The following is a 22,939-nucleotide window of genomic DNA, read 5'->3' as shown; positions in this document are numbered from 1 at the left end:
CTAGTTGGGGGTTCGTGCCTTTTGTAGGCGGGAAAGAGCGGCGGTGACGGACGGGAACAGCGGCTTTACGCGCGCGTTCCGTGTTATGAGGCGTGCCGGATGCGGTGTGGCAGGGAGGCCGGATCGAACGCAAAGCCGCAAATTGACTGGCCGGGCTTTCCTCTCAAAGGGTTTCTGTGCAGAAAGGGTTTCGCTTTCGTGGCTCATATCATATGCATACACTTTTGGATACAAAAGGGACTCTACAAAAGATGATTTATAGGATACGAAGAACTTGCGCACCACAATAAGAAAAAAAATGGCCCACGGCCCAAGCCTGGTAACGAGCCTGTCACTAGGAATTTTTGGGCTAAAAGTGCTAGGGTAGATCCATTTACCCACTAAACCTTTCGTAAATTTATCCTAACGAATTTTTAGGGTTGCTCTAAAAATATAAATTGACCAAACAACTCAAACCATTAGAACAAAGGTTTAAGGGGTTCGACCCAAAATGACTTCATATATATAAATGTTTCAATTTGTACTAAGTTGCTTCTCTATATAATAAATCATTCCTACAAAATTCAAAATTTAACAATTTTTCAAAGTGTGAACGCGAGTTTAAAAATTTTGAGACCGAGTTTTACACACATGTAACTATAATTTTTGGATCTTAGTAATGCATCGTGGGCCACGCATGTCTAAATGGCTTAAAATTTGAACAAAGTTTCTTCTCTATATAATAAATCATCTCTACAAAATTTAATAAAATTTGATAAGTTTTTATAATGCGAATGTGAGTTTAAAAATTTCGGGCATGAGTTTTCCATACATGTAATACGAGTTTTTTTGTCTACCAATAAAATAGTTGAACCATTTGGATATCCATAGATAATCTATTGATATAACAGATTCTTGATGAATTGACCCTATTAAATTCATGGATCAATAAACTCACTTAAAACGGTTTAGGTTAGATCCATATCCTAACCATTCCCATCCTGAGTAAGTCTGGCAGTCTGCTGGGCCAAAGTTGCGGCCTCTAGACTGATTTCGATGTGTCAAACCTTGTTGGTAGCAGAACTGCAAGTTCTTGTTAGGCTTGGGCCTAAATGCTCTTTTACGGGCTGGACTCTCGAAAAGGAAGTCCGTGGCTCATGGGCCAAATTTATCTCATGTCTCGTGTAATTTACACTTGCACATGTGCAAAACTGCAAATGAACTGCTAATTCGTCAGTTCATCTGCGTATCACCAGCACGGAGATGCTCCCGGAGCACCGCAAGTACATCTGCGAAGCTCACGACTCCGGTTAGCGCGCCGCTGACCTCGTCGACGACCCAGACGTACCCGACTCGGTGCGCAAGAGCCTGCGCCATGACTGCCACCAGCGAGCTCCCAGCATGGCATGCGGCGACGTCCTTCGTCGACCTCCACCTGAAGCTTCCCGACGACGACCTCCTTGCGCGCCGCGCACGCCCAAAAGGTGAGTCCTCGTCGGACGATGCCGACGAGGAAGACGATGGGGATAACGGCAGAGACGAGGCAGCGTCGTCCGCGGCGTCCATGAGGTCGGCCATGGCGTCCATGCCCCTGCCCTTGAGCTGCGCCCTGATGGAGCGAAGCAAGAACTCCGGCGGAGACAACGAGCAGTCTATGTACGTCATGACGTCGCCGGCGGAGAGCGCGGCGAAGGCCGCGGACGCCGACTCGATGTCGCACGAGCCGAGAACTCCGGGGCAGATCTCGCCGACCAGGGCGTCGTCATCGGCGACGACGGCCACGGCGGTGCCGTCCGCGATGGATCTCCGCAGGAGCGAGATGGCGTCGAGCGCGTCGTCGTCTGCGTGCACGGCGTGCACGTCCCGGCGGACGAGGCCGAGGGAGGCGACGGTGCGCGCCGCGACGGGGGCGAACAGGGAGATGGAGTAGCTGAAGAGGTGGCGGACGATGTCTTCCCGCGTCAGCACGCAGTTGTCAGTGGCGGCGGCGGGGTTGGCCGGGGAGCAGCCGGAGACGTGTACGTGGTGGTGCTTCCTGCTGCGGGCGGCGTGCGCGTGGAGCGGGACGAGCAGGGTCTGGGCGTCGTTGCTCAGCAGCGCGTCAATGGCGTCGAGCAGGCTGCAAAGTTGGACCAGATCACACACAGTTCAATTCGATTCCCGGTTTGAGTCGTCGCATTCCACGGCTGATGAATCAACAGCGGAATTAACAGCGGCGGCGCCGGCTGTCACGTGCGTACCTTGTGTGCGAGTCGACGCGGAGGGCGGCGCCGTGATGATCGCCACCACCAGCGTGCACGGCCGCCGCGAGCGCGGACACGGGCCGGCCGAGCGCGGCCGCGGGGTCGCTGAGGTTGTCCGCGTCGCCGCACACGTAGCAGAGCACGTCCGCGACGCTAACCTTGACGACGACGCACCCCGCGGCGATCTTCTTCCCGTGGGAGTGGCGGAGCGCCTCATCAGCGTCGACGACGAAGACGAAGGGGTCATCTCCGGTGCGGAGCGCGGCGAGGGCGGCCGCGACGGGAGTGGACGGCGGCAGCACGCGCGCCGGCGGCTTGCCGATGCAGAGATCGGACACGACGTGGGACAGAAGGCTCGCCGCCATGCACGCGTCGATCGGGAACTGTATACAGTATACGTAGTACACTACTGCCCCGGCCGGTCGAAATGGCGGTGCAAATGGGTGGAAGTGTCTATATTTCAGCGAACTAGTGAAGGGTATTTATAATCGTCGACGAGCAAAGCAGGTGCGCGGATGTAGTAGTATGCCGTGATTTGTAGATTTTGCAGCGATGTTTGGAACGCTGTTGCATGTGTACTACTGTGGAGTAACAGTTTTCACAGCTACCCCACCCATCTTCATCTGTACGGAATGGGAGGTAGGACGCCTGATCTACGACCAGGAAGTTCCATGGAAAGTGATAGACTGATAGATAAGCGAGCCGAACCGCGCTATTCGGCGGCATCTTGCGGCGCCGTGCATCATCTCCTCGTCGCGTAGCGATACGGCCCCAACCGCCGCAATGTGATCTGCCATCGTCCGTCTCGATAGGTACGGCGCGTCGACGCGACAACAGCTGTGTTTTTCTTTTTTTTTTTTTAACTCGTATAATAGCTGTGTTTTTGGCACGGCAGGTCGACGTGTTCTTCTTCTAATTAAAACCATGGGGCTATATGACTAGATTATACTCATACTTCGCGTCTCCTGAACAGCTTGTTCAAGGGCTGTGCCCCAGTGTCCGCGTTCTGAAAAGAATTGGATCTGTGAATCTGTATGCGAAATATTTTGATATTTTGAGATTTGGACGCTACTGCGTCGTACGGGGACAGGACGCATCTTTCTCTGAATTCGCCATCGCGTCCGCCGTGGCAGCTGATCAGGTAAATAGTCCAACCATGCATGTGTGCCTTTTCTTGCACAGCTGATCAGGTGACTGAGTCCAACCATGTGCGGCTTTTCTTGCATCCACCTGCTTGGCCGCTTGCTATAGCGAAAGACAAATTGAACAAGTATTGGTACTAGTAGTATGTTTGCCACAAGCCCACAACAGAGTGGTTGAAGGATGAAACTCCAACGAATTATCTCAGACCATCGTGCTTGCCTAGTTGCCTTTGCTTTCACAGTTTGGCTAGTCAAATGTAACAAGTGCTAATACATGACTGAGATCTCTCCCTTCAGTCAACTGACAGGAGGGATGATACATCAATCTAATTTCCACGAGGGCATTGGATTTGCTCTCTGTTGGGGAAGCCCATGCAACTTTTGCATGGATCAGTTTTTGGCCCAACTGGATTTTGTTTCATTCACGATTATATTTGGGTGACCACCAAACTGCTAAATTGGATTGTGCCTAATCCAATCAGTAAAGTTGTAGGCCCAATCCAGCGTCCCATATAGAGCCTCAGAAAATCATAAGACTATGACCATAAATATTACTCTTATGAGTACTTTCCATAGTAGTGGAATTCCACTAGAATTATTACGTGTAGGAACAACCTAAACTCTACCACCAGTAGAAAATTCTACTAAAAATAGTTGAGATTACAGTATAAACAGATATAATCTATTGGATGAAAAAAAAGCATAGATTGAACTAGAAACCACCGTAAAAATGTCTAACTGGTTCTTATATGAAAAGGTTAATTTGATCCATGTCATTAGAAATATGCCGATCCGATTCAGGCACGTGCCGACAGAGAGAGGCGGATCCGCCGGCGGGGAGTCGGAAGATTTGAGCGGAGGAAGAGGACTTAAGTGGGACAACTGCGCGTCGAGGCTGAGTCACGCGGCGAGAAGGACGCCGGACTGGGGCGGAGGCTGGCGAGGTTGCTCCGCCGAAAGCGCTCCATGGCGGGCTCTATCTCCGGCGGCAGCGAGTACGACAAGTAATCGCTCGACAGCTTCATCAACTCGCTGGCGACGCTCAAGCTGTTCAGGAGTGCGCGATGTAGAAGAAGGGCGGTGCGGCGCAACCAACTGTGTCTCCGGCGGTGGAGAAGATGGTCGCGCCGCCGCCACCGCGCACGCGTTCGTGGTGAGCGTCTTCGCTGGTGTGTTGGCAGTCAAGGCAGCGTACGTATAGCTGCAACAGGCGCAACACCCCTACGACGCCAAGGAGATACAATCAGCGGATGCAGCGATGGTCGCCGAGCTCACCAAGCTCTCCGACCACAACTGGAGGTTCGCCAAGGATCCCGTCGACACAGCCAAGAGCGTGGTGGTCGGGTCCGCGGTTCTCGCGGAGCACGCTGACGAGCAGCACAACTGTCGCCCAGGGAAGAAATAGGAGAGATAATTTTTAGATAATGGAATGAAACATCCCAGTCTTTACTCAAGAGCTACAACCAATTATTACAAAGTTCATATAAAAGCAGACTCACACAGCGAGTATGTAGCCAAAGTAATAAAACCAAAAGTAGAAAGAAACTAATAAAAACCAAACTAGGTAAAGACCCCGCAACTACTGAATTCTATTGGTGAATCTCCACTCGAAGTTGGCAAATAGCTGCATGATAGTCGACTCAAGTTTACATTACACATCTTTTATTTGCTTATATGATCATCATGTCTTTGTTTGAGCTCATTCCCGGAGCCAATATGTTACCCTGAAAAGAACCTGCAAATAAGATTTTGAAGGTGGTCTATCAAAAACCATTTCATTTCTACTAAATCAGAGAGCCCAACATGCAGCGGAAGCTCCAACAAGAATAAGATCCTTGATCTTTTTATTAATACCTACAAGCCAATTCCCAAACGTATGAGATATACTATGTGGAGGGTATAAACTAAACGCGAAACTGACATGTGGATCCCATGTTTATGGGTATTTTGGTCCATATGATGACAAAAAAACGTGGCAATGATGACATGGTTCTTATTTTGTGCGAATTCAAATGTTATAGATACGAATAGACGAGTTGTAATGACATTTATCTAAATCGGTATATTTGCAATGGTATGGTTCCAATTCATCCTATATGAAAATGGAAGACAAAACATGCTTTTGGTACAGTTGTGTCGGACTAAATTGAATGCTTCCACATTATCTTATAAATGAGTTAGTCTTGAAAAAAAATAGTTATATTTTAAAACAGGGTAAATTTTGAATTATCAGATTAACCATAGGTAAGTATTTCTTTTGGCTTGTTGCTCGCAACCAAATGCTGGACCGGAGACAGGCTGCATTGCCATAACCTACCTCACTCCGAAAAGTGCGTCTTCTATGACAAATAAGAGGAATCAATTGCTCATATCCTCTGGCGCCATTGCCCATAAATACTGCAACTATGGTGGATGGTCTTGAACGGCATCAACAAACCCTCTTGCTTCCCCTCTAATGCATCTTCTTTTATTCATTGGTTGGGAGAGAAAGCAGGAAACTAATTGACACGACACAACAAAATGACTACGACATGATCGATATCCTAGCTAGTTGCGTGGGCAATTTAGAAAAAGCGAAACAATCAGGTCTTCAATGTTATAAGCAAGATGCTGAGGGAAGTGGCAGAGGTTGCCTGATGGCGCGAGGCAGGTGTACCCATCTAGCCACCCCTCTCTTGAAGAGAGTCACACCAGATTTTGGGAGACATTACCTTTAGCACCTCTTGGCCCTTATCTTCCTCCCTCTCGTCTATTTTTCTTTTTGATTGTACATGATCTTTTGAAATGCCATAACCTCAATGACTCAATCTAATCGATTAACATCCTAGAAAAATGACTAGTCACTACTCACTACTAGACGAGGGTGTCGCTCTCGTGACAAGACCTGCATCGATGGTACGTGCTTGTTGGCATTTGAAAATTTGATCCGAAAGGTGCTGAAATTGGTTTGTGGTGTGCAATTTTATATCTTAGTTATGCCTTATCTAGAAATGTCTTGTAATATACCTCTTGCGAAAAATAACATATGGCTTAAATCTAGCCAGTAACAACCGGTAAAATGTTTTTGAAACATTGGCAACATCTTGTGCTCTCGCTGTTTTAGTTGGAGAGTATTCTAGTCCCTGAGGGGATGTCTTCTCATATATCTTTTTTTTTCTTTCCAAATTTGATACAAATACTTGTAATTTTTTTAAATAAACTAATGTATAGTATAGTGATATCTATCCAAAAATTCAACCTAGATGTTGAGAAGAAAAAAAATAAATTCATATATACACAATACGCTACTATTCATACATTCTGTTTTTTTTCTTCATCTGGGAGGGTTAGGTTCTTACTTGTTTTTACTTTAGATTATAATAAAAACGGTTTTAAATTTTATGTTTTATTTTCAAGGATGTTCGATATACATATTTTATTTTTTTCCGATCATGAAAACATAAATATTAATCCTAAGAAAAAAAACTGAATATCAGTTTTGGATAAGCCAAGCAGACACTTATAGATTGGTAACGTAATCTTTAGGCTTTTTAGGAGTGTTACTGTCACGTCATCTAGAGGCAACAACTTGGAATTTGACCTGACCCCTTAAGCTAAAACAAGTGGCCGGTGTGGCTCGTTGACAGGGAGGGGTCAAAGATCCATCGGGACGCATGGACTGATGAACTGTATTTTTGTACAGTACACCATCAATGAACCCTAATTAAACCTTAGTGAAGAGTTTGTTTGGCACTTTCCAAGCACCTCCCTGCTTCATTGCTTCACCTTGTTGCTTGCTGTAATAGAGCTCTCTCTCTTCTTGAGCCAACACCTCTGAAAGATTTAATGCTCGCTTGGAAACCCTGTTCCTCTCACTTCAACAAATTCTTGGCCTTTCTTTTGGAGCTCCCGTTTTGGCCTGAGAAAGAGAGGATTGCTCCAGGAATCCAGGTCACAGCTCCAGCTTGAAAGATGGCTCTGATGAAGAGATGCTTCTGTGGATCCCAAGAAAATATCAAAGGTAGTAACAATTTGACAACTTGTTTCTTCCATGTTAGCCATGTCAAGTTCCTAGCAGTTAGGACTTGGGAGTTTGTAGTATAAATTCTTTTCTAGTCATGCATCGCTGGCGATTTTTAGATGATTATCTAATTGTTTGCGGACGTTTTCGTGATGCATGAGTTCTGGAGAGCTTGTTTGAACTCATGCGGTTTGTCCAAAACTCCAAATGGTGACGTTGTTTCTTTGTATTGTTTTCTGAACAGAGCTTCTGAACTTGAAAAATGTCCAGCTATTCTCCTATAGAGAGATCAGAGCAGCAACAAACAACTTCGACGATGGCAACAAGATAGGCCGAGGTGGATTTGGAACTGTGTACAAGGTAGCCAAGATACTACTACGTATTTTACACTTGATATTTTGTTCGTTTTAACTGAAAAATCTGAACTGCTGCACGAAGAGTAGGAAGAAATGGAGTAAATCAGCAGCCGAAAAGCCAGGATGGAAACAGAAACTAATCTCTGTCCCATGACACAGGGAACTTTTGAAGATGGTACTGCATTTGCTGCAAAGGTTCTGTCTGCTGAATCTGAACAAGGGATCAACGAATTCCTGACCGAAATCGAGAGCATTACTGAAGCTAAGCACGCAAACCTTGTCAGGTTGCTGGGCTGCTGTGTTCAGAGGCAAAACAGGATCCTGATTTACGAGTACGTCGAGAACAACAGCCTTGACAATGCATTGCAGGGTAAGAGATCTCCATTAAATTTCCACAATTATGCTCTATCTGGAGCAACGGCGTACTTACAAATCTCCTGCAACATTTAGGTTCAGCTGCTGGAGTAACTGACCTCAGCTGGAGCACAAGATCGGACATCTGTATGGGAGTTGCCAAGGGACTGAGCTATCTTCACGAAGAGCACGAGCCAAGCATTGTGCACAGAGACATCAAGGCTAGCAACGTTCTCCTTGACAGAAACTACATCCCAAAAATCGGAGACTTTGGAGTTGCCAAGCTGTTCCCGGACAATGTTAGTCATGTTAGCACACGTGTGATTGGGACAACGTAAGCTGTTCTTTCAGGCTTCAGCAATGATCGAGCTGCATGCAACATAATGGAAATAAACCTTATTCTCTGCATGCAGTGGCTACATGGCACCTGAATATGTCGTGCACGGACAGCTGACGAAGAAGGCAGATGTCTACAGCTTCGGAGTGCTCATTCTTGAGATCATCAGTGGAAGGAGGATGTCGCAGACCATTCGATCAGACATGTTTCTCGTGCGGCAGGTCAGGTCCTGAACCCTGATAATTTCTGCCACCATGTCTACGCTGCTGATGAAGAACAGCATCGATCATGTTTGTTGTTGCAGGCGTGGGTGCTGCACGAACAGGACAGCCTGCTGGACATGGTGGATCCGAGCATGAAGGGAGGTTACCCGGAGGAGGAGGCGCTCAAGTTCATCAAGGTGGCGCTGGCCTGCACGCAGGCGAAGCCGTGCAGCCGGCCGACGATGCGGCAGGTGGTGAAGCTGCTGTCGCGGCCGGTGTGCTTGGAAGAGCTGGAGATGCTCTGCCCGGGCTTCGTCGGTGACGGCCACACCCACGATGCAGCGGCGGCGGACACCGTCGGTAGCCCAGGCGTGATGGTCGTCTCGCCGGCTCTCTCGCCGAAGATGAGGTGGCCGACGGGGACCGCAACGACCATAAGTACCGAACACTGATGTGTGCTGGTTCTGGGAATCTTACATAGGTTCTGGATTTTCCAACTGTCATCATATTAGCGGTACCTATGGGGAGAAACAACGAATCGACTCATTTGAGGTTGCAAGAATGATAGAAAAAAAAGTTAAGCTTCGAACCAAGAATTACACACCGAAACCGACTTACAAAATTATCACAAATCCAATGACAATGAATCACGATCAATCTAGAAAATTACACGCATAACATTCATAAAAAACTAAATCACAAATTAATACATGGCTCCAAGGTCTCGTCCCATCAGAGACCAAGGTCACCGCCGCCCATTGGAGGCCACCGACACGGCCACCCATTGGAGACCAAGGATGCTGTTGCCGCTCACCACCATCACTCTGATTTAGAAATATCATAGTTAAATCTAAGGGTGGTGGGAGAGACCCGGGAGGAGGGTTTTTTTTGGGTGAGGATGGGGAAGAAGTACATGCTAACTATGTAGACCGTTGTCGCCGTTACTCGTGGCGGCTGGATCTAGCGGCCCCCAAGCTCGCGGCGGCGGGATCTGGCCGTTCCACACCTGAGCACATGGGGAGGCGGGGGGAGGGCGACGTAGTCTCAATTTTTTTAGGTGGGAATGGGGAAGAGGTACTTGTTAGGCATGTGGACCACCACCGCCGTTGCTCATGGGCCGTGGCAGCCGGATTTGGCTACCCTTAAGCTCGTGGCACCCGAGCTCGTGGGGAGGCAGGACTGAGGGAAGGGCGCCGCCGTGAGACAGCGCTGCCCGCCAAGGGAAGGGCGTGCCGCCGTGTCGGCGAGCGTTTCTTGAGTTCGAAGCAGGAGGAGAGGAACGAGAAGGTGATGGTGGAGGATGGATTGTGGCTCAGCTAGGAAAAAAGATAAGTGAGACAAAATGAGGAGATGGGATGGGAAAAGATAAATAAGGGCGAATCCGCGAATGGACTGAGGCAGCTCGGTTTGGCGGTCTGATGTGTTAGTTTTTTTCAAAAAAAGAATTGGCACCCCTAGATAACGTGGCACCCATAGTGCCTTATAACGTGGCAAATAAACTCGTTGTTTTTATGAAAATCGGTATATATAACGTGATAACCTTATATGTGCAGGCATTTATAGTCTCCGGTTTTGATTTTTAACCTTTCCTAAGATATCAGGTGGACGGAAAATGACAGGAGCCTCCCCTATTAGGTGTTCTATACCAGTGGGTGACTATTGCTACTGCCGCGCATTCCGCCTCGGTCATGTACAACGAAGTTGTTCTGAGGTAGAGCAGCACGCAGCTAATACGTGCTTGATTTGCAAGCTGCCGTGCAATTTGTTGCTTCTCAAAACCTTGCGCTGTTCGCGGTGAATTGTTAGTGTTTTTGATGGTGATAAAAAACATATGATTCCATGAGATGTATACTAAATTAACTTTATTTGGTTGTCACACATGAATTGGACGGGCTCGAGCACAGTGTGATCACGTAGCTAGCAACGACGAGTACTTGGTGGGGATGCATCGCCAAGAGGGGTGTTTTGCTCATTGCAATTAAGCTAAACCTTACTTTTACCAAAGTGTGGTATGTGCGGCCTATTATACTTGGGCCGGCAAGCGCCTATGGTTAACACGTGGCCTAATACATTTGGTTCGAAAAGGATAAATGCCATGATTGCTATTTGGCGCACATGCATTATCAGTGCACATTTTTTTCATATAAAAGTTATTTGATGAAAGTTTTTTAAAAGGAAGTTTTTCAGATGAAAGTTTAGATAAAAGTTTTCAGAAAAAGTGTGTGCTAGGAACACTATCAAAATTTGTTAGGGTGGTATTAATGAACGTTTGTTTTTAGGACATGTTCACTTTGTTATCACTTATAGAGTTACTTAAATTCTAGAAGCCTTAGATACTCTTTGCTAAAGTCTAACAAAATTTTGATATAGTTTTCAAGAGTGAATTTTTGAAATTACTATTCCATCCATCTCAAAATATAGCAACTACAATTGTATTAGACATATCCTAGTGCTATAAATCTAGACATAATTTCTAGATATATTATTAGTATTAATATTAGAATATATTATATCCGATCCTACGTTAGGCCACATGCCTATACACTGACCCGTACATGCAACTGCGAGGGTCATCTTTGATACCATTTGTAACAGTCCACCCTCCAAAACTGCGCAGCCCAACCCAACCAACGGCCACTTACACATACCACCCCACTTACACTTTCGTCCTCACTTCATATAAAAGTGTTAATTTGGGAGCGGTATAGTTGAAGGGATAGGTCCTTATAAATTGGTTATACTCTTACTAAACATACGCACATGACTCTTATAGGCCATAGAGGGATTCATCCTATTGGGCCAGGATGTTAATATGTTATGATTTTGGTATAAGCAAACGGCCCGTATAGGCATACCTTGCCAGAGCTAAAGGGACAAGCCTCCACCAGAGCGGTAGCACAATGCTCAACAACGAAAAAAAGAGAGAAAAAGATCTCTGTTTTTTAATATTCCCTTCGTCCTAAAATACTTATTGTTTTGAGTTTTTTTAATGTTTAACAATTCATCTTATTTAGAAGACTATAGAATTATTATTTATTTTATTTGTGACTTACTTTATTATAAAAACTATTTTAAGTATAACTTATATATATATATATATATGTATATTTGCACTAATTGCATACTAGATAACATTGTTGACTTTTTATCATACATTTAACAATGTCTTATTAAAAAATTATGTAATTATAATTTATTGTGTTGTGAGTTGTTTTATCATTTAAAGTCCTTTATATATGATTTATATTTTATACATTTACATAAAAAATTTTAATACACCAATGATCAATATGTGTTCAAATGTTAATAGCCGTCATCGATTAAAAAAAACGGAGGAAGTAAAAGATAATGGGAAATTCAGGAGGTGGGAGTCATCTAGAAGAACTTCGTAGTCACGACTCACGACCACAGCAGACGTGTACAGTTTTTCAGCAGGAGACAACATATGAGAGATTGAGAGGCCACCCCGCGATGCGAGGTTACACCGGCAACACCATCAACAAACCGTAGATCTTTACAAATAATGACAAGAACATAATAAAGAATGACTACATAAAGAAACAAATAATAAACATCTAGCTACTGAACTTTTGTCAGTATTGACCTAAAAAAATAAACACGGGATTTAATGTAGGATTAATACCTACTTCCACCGCAACAAAATTGGCTACCTACTCCAAACCTAAGCTACAAACTTATCCTACAAACAAAATGTTAAAACGGTCGCAGCGCCTCTGCACCCACGGATTGAAGTTCCCCCAAGCAGAACAGAAGCTGCACAAGCCCCCACGGAAGCGGTACGTCTGGGTATCCACAAGGATGGGCACACTTCAAGTCAAACATGTCAATTAACGTGAGATCAGACCCAAAGCAAGTATCAGCATGAAGACATGGCCACCACAATTGCTTGCAATTTCTTGGTGCATCCACAACCATCCATGTTTCCAGTAGAAGCCGCGCAAGATGACCGGGTGCCATGGTTTTTATTCTCTGCAAAGTTGATACGTCTCATCTAGCTAAAAAATCCAGAGTTTAGAACCAATGTATCCGTTAAAATGTCAAGGAACATGGCCTTCAATTCGGGAATATCTACCATAAGGAACCCTTTGCACTGCCCGTGGAAAATCTGGCTTGAAGCGCTTATCAAAACTGGGTGCCAGTGACCTGAGGAAATAATAAGCACATCTAAATTATACTAAAACAGAAGACACAATGGATAGGCTAAACAAACAAAGGAAGAAACAAACTACGATCTGACAACAGGAGAATATTTGTGAGTATTGCAAAAGTCACACCCCTGCACATGTTACGCTAATTTTAAATTACAAGCTTAAGCCAGCCACCATAATTTTTTCCTCCACTTCCTCTAGGCATCCATATTAACCCGGGTTACCATCAAGGTCATGGATTGGCAGACAATATTATCAAACTCAATTTGCATTTTCCATTTACCTAGCAGAAATGGGGATTCAACTACAAATTGCATCAATCAAACGGGTCCACACAAGATGCAAGATTTTGGCTGCTCACACAAGATCTTTCTTTGTACCAAATATTGTGGTTGTGGCATCGGCTAGGCTAAAATACATGCAGAATTTTGATTGGCTCATTGGGGGCATAAACCAAACATGTCGTGAATTGGGCACATGGATACAATGACAGAGCACCTATAAGGAAATTAACTGACACTACCATAAAACTTGTAATTAGCAATGCTGTAATATCTGGGCTGAAAAGGATATTCCATCATGTCCATGGAAAACAAAGCTAACCATATTGATAGCCAATCATTATCAAATTTATTGCATGCACAAAGCCAGTAACAATCACCTTGGAGAACTGGACCGTTTCTGAGCAAGTGGACCAAGCATGGATCTCAACATTCCAAGAGCTTCATCAGCAGCCTACAGAGTGATCAAACATACAAACATCAATTCAGATATACAACATGTTTATCCTTTATAGGTAGTCCCTTGCACGTAAAAAAAAAATCTCACTTACAACCTTTATTCCCCACACCTCAGACACACAAAAAAATATGTACTCCAAAGTCAGAACCACATTATTAATTGGCTCCATTTCCAAAAGCTAGAAATGGTTTAGTGGAACAAGAATTGAATGTGAAACATAACTCAAGTTATTACGTAAACTGAAAAGACGAACAAAACCCTCCTGACTTCCACATCGGTCAGTCAGTCAAAAGGCAAAATAGAAATATCTTTGAACACACTTCATGATCTTATTCTTCCTTAAGTAGGAAACACTAAAGCAACAAAGGAAAACAGTTGCTTAAGTACGAGGGCTGCTTATAACCTGAAGCTTAGCTTCTTCCCATGTTATTCCCACTCCGTTGCCTAGAATTTGCCCACAAACTTCTACCTGAAAGCCAAAGTTAGCGACACAATTATGACACAGTTTCAGGCAATTTGGTCAAAACAGCCTAACTTCTATAAATAAATTAAGCGATGCCAGAGTTCACGCCATCAAAAATAATGACACTGCAGATAAAGGTATGTTTGTGGTATTCAGCCATGCGCTATCAGTACACAATTAATTTTAGAGAACTCAATCATGTAATATCATGTAACATTGTAAATTACAGAAACATGTTCTATACAAGAAGCATATAAAATGTCTGATAACCTTAGTGAGTGCCAACTAATAATGCTGCAGGTCCCACAACAATACTGCTAATACATCGTTGTGCACCATACACATATACTGAGAAAAAGGCATGATCCCAGACATTCTCCCCAGCATTATAACAACTTGTTTAAGCAAAATAATGAGGAAATAGTTGCTAACTGACCTCAGCATAAGCTTCTTTGCCTACTGAACTATCAGGAGATGTCCGAGCTTGAAAAACTAAGTTATATCCCTCAGCTGTGCACTGCAACACATTTTCAATTATGTTATTAATTGAAAAAGAACTGCGTCAAACTACCAACAATCTAAGATACTTACAAGTTCCTTGAGAGCAGCAATAGAACCTCCTGCTTTTCTGGAATTGTTCTCCCCCATCTTCACAAAGCGAGTTTCTTCTGAAGTACTTGCAATTGGTAACACATCGTCCCTACTATTTCCAGGGTATCCAAAAATGTTTGTATTGCTACCAAAACCGTTTTCTTTCATACCAGTCATCTTATTCGGATCAGATGACAGATATTTATCTGCAAGTATTGTTGCCATGGCAAATCAATACAAAATATTGTATAAAACAAGAAGTTCCAAAAAGACGCAAAACAATAAAAGAGTTACAATGTTTTGCTTTTTTCAACCTATCAATTACAGAAATATAGCTTCATCCAGATGTTTTCATCCCAGAAACCAAAAGGAAAACTGACAACATGCAAGCAGGCAAATTTGAATGCAATGAAAATTCCAGCATTCTACACAGTAAGCTTCATGAATCTACTCGAACCTCTGTATATTGTCAACAGGCTCTGATTTATGATAACCTGATTCAGTATTCTTCAATGAAACATATGTAAACAGAATAATCCAGCACTATTAAGTGGCAATAGCTGAAATGCGCTATGTGCCCAAATTTTGAACAGCAACACACCCTATGCCCCAAGTAAACATGTCAATCTTTTATTTAAAACGAATGTCTTGGTTGCGACAAGATTGATGGCACAAAACATTATGTTATATGTGCAGTAAGGAAACTAATAGGCTGTAGACTAAGCAGGAAAAACAAACTTACTAGCTAAATTTCTTAATGAGATTTCTGCAGCTTGACACTGTGCTTCTTTCCTTGTCCTGCCAATGCCTTCGCCTACTTTTTCTCCAACAATCCAAACCTGAAAGAGGTAATAGACATAAGAAAGGGATATAAATAAGGTAAGCTTACAATTTTCAATAAGTCCAGGAGAGGAGCTCTGATTTTTTGGAACTAAATTTACTGCAGAGATACCAATAATAAACATTGAATAGAAGTTCCAATCTACCTCGATTGAGAACTGTAAATCCGCAGTATCACATAGTGCTGACCTGTACTCCACCTAAAAACAATGAAAAGTGTCAATGATTATAAACTGGATTGTATGGTGCGACCTGAATGTTCAAAACTACCTTAGAACCACACTTCATAGCAATCTCCTCTAGTATGCCAGCAGAGCTCCCTGCATGCCGAGCAAAGTGTTGTCCTGGTACTATCTGGTTGTTTCTCTGACTTGAAGAAACATGCCGAGTTGCTAGCTCCTCTCCTTCAGGATGGAGATACAGTTAAGCATAGTAAAGTCTTTATGCTATACTCAACTTTGCAAAGAACAAAAGCTTTTTAACGTTCTTATGGAATTCGATTGCAATTTCCACTATGGAAATTAAGTTACACTTTACATAACAATTATCTAGGCAAAATATTTGAGAACTCGTTTAAGTGAGAAAGTGTACAAGCCATAATGAATTAATGAGTGCACCTATACTTGAGTTTGTAAAATCATAGTCAACAGCATATATAATCAACAGCATATATAATCTAAAACAAACAAAGTTAACTTACTACATCACAAGCAGTAAAGCACAACAAACTCATATGGTCATACAGATAGTATAGCAAGCCAGAATGCCAAGTGCTAGAAACAAATTTACAGCCCTAAACCTTAACTTCATTGTCTTTTAATGTTTTGAAGAGTTCTCATTTTTGTCTGTTGGTGGCTAAACCTAAGAAACTCCTTTTCGCAGAAAATAGGACCTTGTTTATCAACAAATGCACGACGTCTCTGCCTAATTCTCAGGACCACCCTAAAAGATCAACATCAGAATTCCAAATGGAAATAGTAAGAATACCAGGGAAGGATCTGTATCTTGACGGTGCATGGTTCTGAAGAACGCGATGATCCTCACTATGCGGTAGCTGAGTCAAGAAAATGTTGGTTACAGAGTGGTATAGAAATGTCTTGATAGCAATTGCAGAGACTACAAAAGTTGAACCGCCTACCTGGGAGGGATACCTCTGGTTCTGATAACTAAATCTATCAGAGGATATAGGGTTTTCCCCACCATGAAAGAATGGGTGAGGTGGTTGCTTTTTATCATAGTGCATAGTTTCAGATTCCAAAGGGAACCCTGCAGAACCCCTGTTTAGATTATTTGGATTCATGCCATCCTCTACAGGAAACCAATTTCCATGAGGTTGAACTGGAGGAACTGGGACTTGAACAGGAGGTACTGCTGGAAGAGGAGGTGTAGGATCTCTGGTGTCTTGACCATGTTGTAATATAAGAAGTCTTCTCCTTGTGTCAGGATCTAACTCCGACTCAGGAACTTCACCCTCTTCCCTAGCTGGAGAGCCTTGCAGTGGATCTGAGAGACTCAGTTGAGCAACTGGTTGGGTGAATGGAGGTGGTGGACCCTGATTATTACTCAAAGGCACCATGCCAAGGGATGGGGCTACTGGTGCTACTGAAGATGAAACGAAATTTTGACCAGGGAGTACTGGCATCACAAAGTTAGCTGCTGTTGTAGTAAAAGCTTGAGCATTTCCAGATGCTTCCTGAAAAATAGTTGAAGGGCAATATGTGAGGGAGAAATGACGCAAGTGCAATATGTGAGAGAAATGACGCAAAATTTCAAAACAGATGTATATGTAAAGAAGCATATGAAGCTATCGGCAAATAATTTCCTTTTGAATATTCTGCTCAGAATGTTTCATTAAATGTTACATAGCTCATGACAAGCGTATCTCATGCTGAAATTATAATTTTGTTGATGCCACATTAACAAAATAACTTATCATTTTACTGTTTTAAAGACAATATTAGAAATATAGACATTAATAGTTGTTGCAATCTCTATTACCGTCATATATTGAATACAGCTTTAAGGGAAGATGTGTGGAGCTATTATACAGGAAGATCGGAAGATGTAACAAACTGAAAGAACAGATCCAGCACAATTTATATGTTATATCATTGGTACTTGACTAGGTAAATGTTTCAACAATTGTTACTTAAAATAATGCAACATGCTTCAGGAGTTCAACATCTAAACCAATGTTAAAAAAAAACAGCTTTCTATGAATTATTCTTGGATGTCTCTTCTTTTTGTGATTTTGTCAGCCCACAATCAAACATCCAGATAAAGGCGCAAAGAGCTCAAACCTTCATTCTCCTTTCAACCTCAGCATCAGCCATACCATCAAAAGCCAATGGATCCCTGTTTCCATTCACGGCCGCAACATTCTCATCCTAATGAAGATCAGAAGAACAGTTAATTACTGAGAAGTGAACATGGTAGCATTGCATTTACCAATTTTTTTACCTCTGAAATCAAATAATTGCCAACATCTGGAGCAAATGGGATTTCATTGATTTCATCCTCATAAAAAACATTGCTAATTCTTGGTAAGAGGCCTTCATCAAAGTCCCTGCAAATTGAATCATGAAAGTTCGATGTCAATCAGTCCGACTTAGTTTGATAGTAGAGTACCATGAGCCCATGATATATAATATGGAAAGCGCATTAGCAGAGCCGATAATCTTACTTAAAGAAGCCCCCTCTAACATTGCATGCAACATTCCTGGCGACACAGAGAACTGGGATAGAACAGTTTGCCTGTAAAGTTGAAGGAGATTCTTTAGTATCCAAGCAAGAAGATACTATTTGCATTGGTATGGAGCATGACCGTTACCTCTGCTTGTGGTGCATAATATGGAGTGAATGCAGGAACCACATGAACTCTAGATTGATCCTTCTCATCCCAGACTTTGAGTCGGTCATCAATTACTAGGGCCATTCCAGGATGGCAGGATCCATCATGGAAAACATTCAGCAAGGACTTTCTTAATCCTAGAAAAAAAAAGTCGCTGTTAGCTTCAGTAGGATGGATCAAACAATATGCATAAAGGGTGATGGAAGCATTGAAGCTGCAATCATGACCAGAGCTCTAATTGTGGAACATTTGAAAACAACATTGTACTAAGTTCATGACATACTTAATCAGAAAAGAGACACATACCAGATTTTACACACACCATTCTGTCATTAAGTTGAACAGAGTTAATCAATCTTGAGTCTGGATCAAGCAACCTCCACATTTCTAAGGCGTAGTCTCTCTCAGCCATTGTACACACATAGACCTCAAAACGTTTGCGACCTCTAGCAATCAAGTAGCTCCGGAGATCCTCCCATGCTGGCCTTAAACGTACAAGAACACTGGTATCCCTTATCTACACAAAAAAAAGAAAGCCTTAGCCTGGAAGTTTTGTACAAACTTATGCAACCAAAGTCAGGCCACATCAAAGCAATGTGAAAAGGCACGCTGAACTGTCATTGCTATTGCTCAACTTACAAACTTCTATTTTCCCAATAGAGAATGCATGTAAATTCTAGAGAACCTTTCTTGATAATGAGAGAGAGAGATCAAGGAACAAGTCAACTGCATACTAGACAGCACAAATATAAGACTCCTAGGAGGTATGATGTGCAAGGAAAATTCAAAAAGACATCCAGCATAAACTGGAATCACAATGTATCTATCTGCTGACAAATATATGCTCGTGAAAACAGTTGTAATGCAAATTCAACTAATGAATCACATACCAAAGGATTTATTCTCGTCAAGATAATATTCTTCTCTTGTAATCGTATAACTGGACGTGTCATTGGTTGATGGTTATCGGATAATGGCGGAACCAACTCAGGTTGCACTTTATACATTTTTCCATCATCATAGACCTGATCACCTTCAATGTACTGCTTTAGGATAGACTTATCATCTTGGTACCTCTTAATCTCCGCTATCATACCGCTTATGCGCTGTGGATCAGTCTCATTGCTCAACTTTCTCTGAAGCGCGTCAATTCTGTCCTCAAAAGACCGTGTAGTATTGGCGACAATCAGTGTCTCATCAAGGTCAAATACGATCCCAAGGCACCGGAGATTTAACATAGTCAAGCAAGAATTGTACAAACCAAATGGCACTTTATATCCCCAGAAACATGCGTGATTTGTCAGGTTTCTCCTGGATGTCATTGCCACTAAATGCAATTCTTCCTCTCCTAGTGGAACAACTGCAGTCTGCAAGAATGAATTAAAAGCTGCAATATGAATATTTTTTTCGATAAGAAGACAAAGATGGAAGTTTTATAACAAACCCATGAAGTTCTGTATACGTTTTAACAGGGAAAAAGGGGTATAAGAAACTACAAAAAGGTTAGAATTGTGGTTCTAAAGTATGGAATCTGACTCTGCTGTAAACCACACTCCTGAATTTTAAAACAGAAAAAGAAATAAAGTTGGAAATGTTCATGCCAAAGTAACATCAGTTGAACTGAAAATACTAAAAGTAGCTCTCATTAAATACAAAATTATTTGGAACCACAAAACCCAATAAATGTCAAGAAAACCATTAGCACAGCTGCTCTTCAAGTATATTCTTGTGAAATCAAGATTCAAACAGCACTTGAGAGGGATAAATAAAATATCTAGAAAACCATTAGCTCAGCTACTCTTCAAGTATATTCTTGTGAAAATCAAGATTCAAATAGCACTTGAGAGTGCACCAGTTAAACCTTATATGTTCCTTCAAGTTGTTATCACAAATTACGATCTAAATTCCAGTTCAGTTAGAATAAAACTAACAGTAGCAATTAACGATGGGCATTATGCTCAATCATTTTAAGTCCACAAATATCAAACAGAAACCACCTCTCACAACCATCAGCTTTTTAGTCCCAGCAACTAAACACCAAAATCTACAGCATTCAGTGCCTGGTTTCTGCATATTTTAATCTCTACTCCTCTCAAATAATCCCAGTAAAGCCAAGTTCAAACTCTATTAATGAGATGACAATGAATTAAAAGCAAGTCCAAGTGCACAGAACATAACGTATATAAAGTGATTCCTTGTGTAAGTTTTAAGTCCGTATCAGCACTGAACAAATTTCAGTGCATTCAGTCATCCGTCCACATCCTTGAAAATTCCTTGTCCACACCCCAGAGTGATTGTTCAGATAAAATTAGCATGCTTATTAATACAATAAATCTTCTTAAGATTATGTCCTGGTAAACTTGTCCAAGTAAGATTACAAATATTCCTTCAACCCGATCATGTAAAATTAGTGTGATTCCTTGAAAAATGTCCATGTAAAATTAGAGAGATTCCATTATTAGTTGAATTTGTTCCCCTTTTTTTTTCACTGCGTGAATCTCCTTTTTTTATGTCAGGAATAATTTATATACCTTGTTTTCCTTGAGGCAAGCAGCGTGCATGGCGACGAGAGGCTGGGGTGGCTCATCCGCTGCCTTGGGCGGCCTGGACTCCATGACGAGGCAGCGAGCACCGACGGCCACGGTATGCATCACGGCGAGCGGCTGGCACCGCTCGCTGGGCGGGGAAAGGCGGTCAACGCGGATCTCTCGAGCCCACGCCGCCGCTGCCAGGCTCGCGTCGCCGCTGGGCCACACCTCCACCTCGCCGATGGAGGTGTTCCCGAAATATACCATCGACCTGATCATTCTCTCGAGACCAGCAGCAAACAGATCTCAAACGAATCCTCAGGTCAAAGTTCGTTCGGATCGTGTCCACAGGCAACAAAAGGGTCTTGGTTCTCACACAGATAGATAAGATCCGCGAACTCGCTCGCAGATCTGTTCTTATGAAGCGTCCGAAACGAGAATAAAAAAAAAATCTAGAAACAATCAGGGTGTGGAGAAACAAAAAAAAAATCAGATGTAGTGTGTGGTCTTAGTGACGACGGTGTGCTTCAGATTTGTGTTCGAATTCTTCGCCGTTCCAGGCAAGATTCGGGGTTGCGTCAGGTGAGAGGGTTCGCGGTGTGGATTGGTCAGATCTGAGGGGGAGCTCGTGCGCCGCGCCGCGTCAATGGCGGACGCGAGCGGGAGGAAGAGGACGACAGAGAGAGGGGGGGAGGGGAGAGGTGGGGAGAAAGCTCTGAAACCCTAAACTAGGCGTCTGATCGGATCGGATTGGGGGAAGAGAGGAGGGGGGCGGATTTATTTTGGTGTCCATCAATTTTGGTAGGTGGTGGGGCGAGGGCGAGATGGACGCGGCTACGGCCTACGGTTATCCCACCACGTTAATTCGCGGGTATTTCTTTCTGCTTTTTTTTAATATATATATATATATATATATATACTTTTTTTCCTATTCCGTCTCTGGATGGGATGATGGGCCACGGTCGGCGGAGGAGTGCGAGACTGGCACGTCTCGTGTGTGTGATAGTGGCTGTCGAGCTCTCTCGGTATTGTTCGGCATTAGGTTGGGTGGTTGGCCACCTGGCCCCGTCCGACACCGTCCCCATCGGAAGTTTGATCATCAAATTGATATCCCATCATTGTTTGGCTAAAACATCAAGGAAAAAAATAAAAGGAATAAAAGGAAAGACGAGTGCAGATCAGAGAGATAATACTACTGCTAAAGTGTAATGTTTTCTTTTTCTGTTTTTCTAATCCTACTTGTAACCTGTCTACATCATCCTATTTGATATAAAGCGTTTTGGGTTGTATGGAACTTCATAACGAATATTGTCAGAAAAGTTGTAATTGGACAAACGATACAATAGGTTGGGTTAGAACAAAGCCCAAAATGACACTCACAATTTCAGTTGTCCTATTAATGTGATTTTCAAACTGTTAAACGGTATATTTTATTAAAAAACTTTCTATATAAAAGTTGTTTTAAAAATATTAAATAAATTTACTTTAAAGTGTATAATAATTAAAATTTAATTAATCATACGTTAAATGTTTGTCTTGTTTTGTGTGCCTACACTTAATCTTATCTTAAGTTCTCTCAAAACACAGGCGATTCTAGTTGAAATTTCACGGATGCCTCCCAGAGTCTGTGTTTCACGGATGACTCACTCCCACCGTTACGACATGTGCTTACACCTGCTAATTAACCTTGTGTATTTGTTAGAGGACTACTTTCCTCCAACCTTAATCGATTAAGCTCGTAGTACTAGCTTGTTCCTAATCCAATGTTGAGTTGTCATATTTTGAGATATATATTTTTATTATAATATTAGACTAGCAAAAATATATGTGTGTTGCAACGGGTAAAGATAATTTTTACAATTGATAAATACTCTGTCAATTTAAACGACAAATTCGAATTGGATACGGACAAAATATAACACAGTTGACGCACCAAAATTTCTGTGAAAATATCTTCAATTTTTATAATAGTAGGAATAAAGATTGTTATATTTTAAGACATAAGTATAATATATATCAACAAGTGTACCATGTATACTTCCGTGAGGTTTGGGAAGTCCATGTCTATCCGTATATAAATCTCACGACTACAAGAAAACAGAAAATGACCAAGAGAAGCGTTCCAGATAGGCCTAAAATTAT

General features: G+C 42.6%; 3 protein-coding genes across 4 annotated transcripts; 1 reads left to right on the top strand and 2 right to left on the bottom strand.

Annotated features, from left to right (window-relative positions):
- Nucleotides 1-779: 779 nt before the first annotated feature.
- Nucleotides 780-2,686, bottom strand: LOC127764040 (CBS domain-containing protein CBSX5-like). The gene is made up of 2 exons (XM_052288850.1): nt 2,220-2,686; nt 780-2,098 (listed from the first exon to the last, which is right to left on the bottom strand). The coding sequence occupies exons 1-2, from the start codon at nt 2,585-2,587 to the stop codon at nt 1,213-1,215; spliced, it is 1,254 nt and encodes a 417-aa protein (XP_052144810.1). The 5' UTR covers nt 2,588-2,686; the 3' UTR covers nt 780-1,212.
- Nucleotides 2,687-7,079: 4,393 nt separating this feature from the next.
- LOC127763800 (putative serine/threonine-protein kinase) lies at nt 7,080-9,276 on the top strand. 2 transcript variants are annotated; one of them, XM_052288594.1, is made up of 6 exons: nt 7,080-7,364; nt 7,609-7,724; nt 7,880-8,090; nt 8,177-8,408; nt 8,488-8,632; nt 8,716-9,276. In XM_052288594.1, exons 1-6 carry the CDS (start codon nt 7,316-7,318, stop codon nt 9,064-9,066), a joined length of 1,104 nt encoding a protein of 367 aa, XP_052144554.1. In that variant the 5' UTR covers nt 7,080-7,315; the 3' UTR covers nt 9,067-9,276. The 2 variants fall into 2 exon arrangements, with proteins under 2 accessions (XP_052144554.1, XP_052144553.1); XM_052288593.1 differs by having other exon boundaries at nt 8,171-8,408; nt 8,716-9,235.
- A 2,784-nt stretch (nt 9,277-12,060) lies between these two features.
- On the bottom strand, nt 12,061-21,597 carry LOC127762384 (RNA polymerase II C-terminal domain phosphatase-like 1). Its single transcript, XM_052286885.1, has 17 exons — nt 20,801-21,597; nt 19,160-19,636; nt 18,576-18,786; nt 18,249-18,406; nt 18,102-18,172; nt 17,879-17,984; nt 17,719-17,805; nt 16,557-17,111; nt 16,406-16,472; nt 15,689-15,822; nt 15,565-15,618; nt 15,321-15,417; nt 14,579-14,784; nt 14,424-14,504; nt 13,928-13,993; nt 13,445-13,518; nt 12,061-12,778 (listed from the first exon to the last, which is right to left on the bottom strand). Exons 1-17 carry the CDS (start codon nt 21,074-21,076, stop codon nt 12,673-12,675), a joined length of 2,826 nt encoding a protein of 941 aa, XP_052142845.1. The 5' UTR covers nt 21,077-21,597; the 3' UTR covers nt 12,061-12,672.
- Nucleotides 21,598-22,939: the final 1,342 nt, after the last annotated feature.

The sequence above is a fragment of the Oryza glaberrima genome, chromosome 2, assembly GCF_000147395.1.
Source record: "Oryza glaberrima chromosome 2, OglaRS2, whole genome shotgun sequence".
In the NCBI taxonomy this organism is placed as follows: domain Eukaryota; kingdom Viridiplantae; phylum Streptophyta; class Magnoliopsida; order Poales; family Poaceae; genus Oryza; species Oryza glaberrima.
Note: the sequence above shows the minus strand (reverse complement) of the source record. Positions and strands in the feature narration are given on the sequence as shown.